Source organism: Fonticula alba (assembly GCF_000388065.1).
Source record: "Fonticula alba strain ATCC 38817 unplaced genomic scaffold supercont2.15, whole genome shotgun sequence".
Lineage (NCBI taxonomy): Eukaryota > Rotosphaerida > Fonticulaceae > Fonticula > Fonticula alba.
In genome coordinates this window covers 422,930-423,735 of record NW_009242985.1, presented here as the reverse complement: position 1 = coordinate 423,735, position 806 = coordinate 422,930, and the positions used below count along the sequence as shown (strand labels likewise).

The 806-nt window shown below is 65.9% G+C and overlaps 1 protein-coding gene across 1 annotated transcript; it reads left to right on the top strand.

Moving 5' to 3' along the window:
- Window positions 1-91: 91 nt before the first annotated feature.
- H696_05958 (hypothetical protein) lies at window positions 92-806 on the top strand. Its single transcript, XM_009499725.1, has one exon. The coding sequence runs from the start codon at window positions 204-206 to the stop codon at window positions 714-716; it is 513 nt and encodes a 170-aa protein (XP_009498000.1). The 5' UTR covers window positions 92-203; the 3' UTR covers window positions 717-806.

Genomic DNA, 806 nt, shown 5'->3' with positions numbered 1-806 from the left:
CAAGCCGCAGGAACAGCCGGAAGTGCGCCACATCGTCGAACCCCTGCGGCAGGGGCTCCTCCCCGGCCTCCATGGCCCGGCAGAGCCGCGCCCCGGCGCACTCGGCGTCGTAATTCGCACACCCGGCGGACGTAGCCACCACCTTGGTGGTCGTGCTTCCGGCGGCCGAGGAGAATGCCCGCACATGGACCAGCGACATCCCCATGGGGGCCTTGATTTCGGCGGCTGCAGCCGCGTGCATGTGCTTGGTCACTGGGGAGATCGGGCCCCGGGTGGCTGGCGTGCCACGCCCGAGGAGGGGCCAGCCCCGCCAGGCGGCCATCACCAATGCCGGCGAGCCCCTCAAACGCGGGGCCCGTCCAACCGCCTTCGAAACCAGCATCACCGGACGAAAGGAGCCAGGAAAGAGGCCGAGAGGAAAAGCAGGCAAGGAAGGAAAGAGGAGCGAGAGAAGGAGGAAGCAATGCCCAATCGGCAGGGCGACCAGCCGACAGGGATCCTCATCCTCAAGACTCATGGCGACACCCCACGAGCGCAGAGCGGCGGGCCAGGGAGAAAGCCGGAATAGCTGTCCCCCGCCGGACGGGAGGGGGAGCCCAGCAATGCCTCGCCAGCGGGCCCCGACCGCGCGGACCGGGGCCGGCGATACCATCCGTTGGGAGGAACGTTCAGCCTTGTTGGACCGAGAACTTCTCTCGGCCCGTATCAACCCGTAATGCGCCGAGTCAGGGATGAAGGTAAATGCGCATATTCCGAAATCTGTTTGACGATGCCTCGAGAAACGGGTTTACCGATTCACAAGGGAT